This window comes from Aureococcus anophagefferens (assembly GCF_000186865.1).
Source record: "Aureococcus anophagefferens unplaced genomic scaffold AURANscaffold_30, whole genome shotgun sequence".
NCBI classification, from domain to species: Eukaryota; class Pelagophyceae; order Pelagomonadales; family Pelagomonadaceae; genus Aureococcus; species Aureococcus anophagefferens.
The window spans coordinates 296,913-301,141 of record NW_008705589.1 but is presented as its reverse complement, the minus strand read 5'-3'; the positions used below and the strand labels follow the sequence as shown (position 1 = coordinate 301,141).

At 49.4% G+C, this 4,229-nt stretch overlaps 2 protein-coding genes across 2 annotated transcripts; both read left to right on the top strand.

Annotated features, from left to right (window-relative positions):
- Positions 1–76: 76 nt before the first annotated feature.
- Positions 77–340, top strand: AURANDRAFT_17164 (hypothetical protein; the record flags this gene model as incomplete). The annotated part of the gene is made up of 1 exon (XM_009042379.1): positions 77–340. A coding segment is annotated over one exon (264 nt), but the record flags the coding sequence as incomplete, so codon positions are not given.
- A 744-nt stretch (positions 341–1,084) lies between these two features.
- AURANDRAFT_55090 (hypothetical protein) lies at positions 1,085–3,428 on the top strand (the record flags this gene model as incomplete). The annotated part of the gene is made up of 4 exons (XM_009042380.1): positions 1,085–2,338; positions 2,385–2,588; positions 2,634–2,853; positions 2,908–3,428. The coding sequence occupies 4 exons, from the start codon at positions 1,085–1,087 to the stop codon at positions 2,925–2,927; spliced, it is 1,698 nt and encodes a 565-aa protein (XP_009040628.1).
- Positions 3,429–4,229: the final 801 nt, after the last annotated feature.

Genomic DNA, 4,229 nt, shown 5'->3' with positions numbered 1-4,229 from the left:
AATTCACGCCCATTTGCAGTCACTTAAGACTGGGCTTCGCTTGACCGCAGCGAAGATTCGACAGAAATGCTCACCAGTACTAAAAAAACTCATTGACCACGAATGCTCTTGGATCTTCATGCAACCTGTTGATCCCGTTGAGCTCAATTTGCCTGATTATTTCGAAATAATAAAGAATCCAATGGATCTCGGCTCTATTAAAAAACGAATGGAGAACAATGGCTACAAATTGATTGCTGAGTTTGGCGCTGATGTGCGTCTGACATTTGACAATGCTATTTCATATAATGGCAACGGATCTGATGTATGCAAAGTTGCCCGTGATATGAAATCAACATTTGAGAAGTTGCATAGTGCAATGATTGCGAGCATTGATGCAGAGGAAGAACAGCGCAAATCAAGCGGAGATGTTTGCGTACTTTGTGGCTGTGAAAAGTTGCTTTTTGAACCAACGGTTTATTACTGTAACGGCTCATGTAATGGACAACGAATACGGCGCAATTCATATTACTACACTGGTGGACGAAATCAGTATCATTGGTGCCAGCAATGTTTCAATGAGCTGAAGGAGAAAGAACCTCTAGAGTTTCCCGACTGCACCTTGTGGAAAAAAGAATTGCAAAAGAAAAAGAATGATGAAATGCACGAAGAACCTTGGGTGGAATGCTCACAATGTAATCGTTGGGTGCATCAAATCTGCGCCCTCTTCAATGGTCGGATGAATAAGGGAACCACAATATATCATTGTCCTTTTTGCTTCATGGCACGTCGTACCCCTCGTGAACCACAACCACTGGGTGCTAAAGACATTCGCCACACTAAACTCTCCCGCTTTCTAGAGGATCGCGTAATTAAGTCTCTCGATGACGCTTACACATGTGCCAAAGGTGACTGCGCTAGGGTCGTTGAACGATCTGCCGCTATATATGTGCGCCAGCTTTCAAATATCGACAAAATGCACCAAGTAAAATCACACATGCTGCGTCGCTATTCCGAGCTGCATTATCCCCGGGAATTTCCAGCACGTTCGAAGTGTGTCTTACTGTTCCAGGAGATGGATGGCGTAGATGTGATCTTGTTTGGAATGTATCTGTACGAATACGGTCACAAATGCCCCCAACCAAACCAGCGTTGTGTTTATGTAAGCTACCTCGACTCAGTGTACTATTTTCGTCCTCGCCAATATCGAACTATGGTCTATCATCAAATGCTCATTGCATATCTTGCGCACGTGAAGCAACGAGGCTTCCACACAGCACACATCTGGGCGTGTCCACCTTGCAAAGGCGATGATTACATATTCTTCTGTCATCCAGAGGACCAGAAGACGCCCAAAGATGACCGGTTGAGATCCTGGTACATAACACTGTTGGAGAAAGCAAAAGAAGAAGGAACAGTGACGCATATTACCAACCTATGGGATGAGCATTTCAAGTCTGACCACGACGCCACTCTAGTTCCTTATTTTGAAGGCGATTATTGGCCAGGCGAGGCGGAAAATGTCATCAAGGCCCTTGAAGACGAGGCCAACGAGCGTACCGACACAAAATCACGCAAAGCTGCTAGTTCAGTGAAATCAAAAGCCAAGGGACGAACAAATCGAGGCCTTCGCTCAGATGGGACCTTGGAAGAGGAGTGCGGTCAGGATGCTCTCATTCTTCGTATGGGAAAGATACTTGAGCCCATGAAGGATGCCTTTATCGTTGCCTATTTAGCTCCTCGAGATTTTGCACGCGCGATGGCCCATCGCTTTGCCTCAGAAGAAAAGCTCAAGTGTGATTCTATAGATCACAAGGCGATCCAAATTTTGCCGTCTGAGGTACCGGATGCCGCCGGAAATACCAATTCAGGGGAAAATCGCAAATCTAGTGATCGAGGGCCCGCTGGTGAAGATGCTAAGCCACTCATGGACAAGGGCAAAAGTGGGTTAACCAGTGATAAAGACCTGTCCGCTGTGGATGAGACAGCAGAATCTGCTAGCCCTGGTACCAAGGCGCTGGAGTCAAAGCTTGGAGCAGGAACAAAATGCTCGACTCTCGATGCTCTATCTGACTCATCAAATCGCAGAGGTGGTGCATTTGACGAGACAGAGGATACTGACGAGATCATTGAGTCTGAGTTTTATGACACTCGCCAGCAATTTCTGAATTTATGCCAAGGTAATCACTATCAATTTGATGACCTTCGTCGTGCAAAGCACACCTCAATGATGTCTCTCTACCATCTTCACAATCCAGATGTGCCAAAATTCCTTGTTACATGTTCAAATTGCAACATGGACATCAATTTGGGCTATTGCTATAACTCTGAGAAGGATCCGGAGTTTCACCTTTGTCAGGTGAGTTTTTCTTGTTATAATCGGGACAATTTAAAATAAACTACAGGATTGCTATCAAAAGACGCATAAGGTGTTCGCTGACAAGTCCCCGTTTCGAAGGTCACTTGTAGGCGGTGACTCTCAGGCTCAGCTTACGGAGGAACAACGTCGAGATCGACAACGCTCAATTCAATTGCACATGCAGCTTCTGCAGCATGCTTCTGGTTGTCGAAACCAACAGTGTCCCTCGGCCAATTGCAACAAGATGAAGGTGAGTGCAAGTTTTCATGTGTTTGCCTGAACTTAAATACTGCAGAATCTTCTTAAACATGGTGCAACATGTATGACACGAGTTCAGGGCGGATGTGCCATTTGTCGGCGCATCTGGGCACTATTGCAAATTCATGCACGTCAGTGTCGGCGTGACACATGCATGGTTCCAAAATGCAGGCAATTGAAAGAGCAGCTTCGAGCACTAGCTCAGCAGCAGGCCCAAATGGATGAACGACGTCGGGCTGCAATGAATGCTGCTTATAGTAGAGTTCGCGGCGTATGATTTAGTGATGTTCATTGATCTCAAAAAATTTTAGGGATGACTCCCAACAAATGAACCCCAGATGATTGACGGTATGATGAGCTAGGCGCTTGTCGCTTTTGCAAGAGATGCGCTGCCGGAAGGCTGGTGGCCGAGGGCCGCATGGGGTCTGGCGACAGATCTGCTTGGCGCTCGAGTGACACACTGCGGTGCATGCACAGTGTGAAGATTGTGTTGGAACCTGCGTATGCTAGTATCCTACCCAGCATAGCATGGCCAGCACAAGGCACACCCAGCATGACCGAGCAGAGCATAGCCAGCATAGGCTAGTATGAGCGCCCCTGTATAGGGAGGACAGCATAGTCCCGATTGGGGCTACAGAGAGAACAACAGGCACCTGGTGTCTTTTTTATAGCTAGATTTGGGGGTTGTCCTGACGGTTTAGGCGCCAAATTGCTCACGGCGTTTTTTACGTGACGGCCCAAAATGCAGTCGAACTTAAAAACGCAGTCGCGGGGATCGTAGGCGCGCGCAAAAAGCCATATCGCAGGAAACTTTAGCTAAGCTATTCTCCGTATGTATTTCTCTCTACAATTATCCCGCCACACGCCCCAACAAAAAAGCCTTTACTTTACCGCGAAACGGCCTCGATGGGGCCGAGCTAGCCTCTAGTCAAGCCCGCCGAACGACATGAGCGGCCGGAACGACATCCAGCGGGCTTACTTGTCGCGCATCGCCACCCCCCGGCTCCGGGCTCATCTTAGGTTCTAAGGGGGTTTAATACGAAGTCAGAGTTGCGCTATGGTTTCGGAGGTCCCGTTTTCTGATGATCGGGCTACGATTTAATCTAAGAGCGACCTGCGCGGCCCCCGTACTGCCAGATGGCGCATGATTTAATATGCCATCATGGTGTTTTTGGACCAACCATCGCCATGGAAAAAAGAATCATGCAGTCAAGGTATCTTCTGCGACCACGGTTTTCTGGGCGCGTCCGATGCAGCGGTTCCAGGGCTTGGCGCGGCGCTCGGTCTGTGGACCATGCCGCGCCTCGGGCCCGACTGCGAGTCGCTCGGGAAAGACCACCGGTCGATGGCGAGCAACTTGGTTCGCGTCGGGGCAGCCCGTGGATGACGAGAACGGCCGTTAACGATGGTGGGCGACCGACGAGGGGCCCAACTTAGTTCCAGAGGTCGAGCGGTGCGCTAGACCCTGGGTAAGCCACCCCTGGAATGTTTTCCCGGAGGTCTCTGCTTAGCACTGGCGCACCGAACGTCTCATTCATTGCGCGGTGAGCACCGTGTCACCCGCGGCGCCGCGCGCCCGTCGGAGGCGCTGAGATGATCTCGATCAAATCGACTCGAGCCGAGGAGCTGTCGC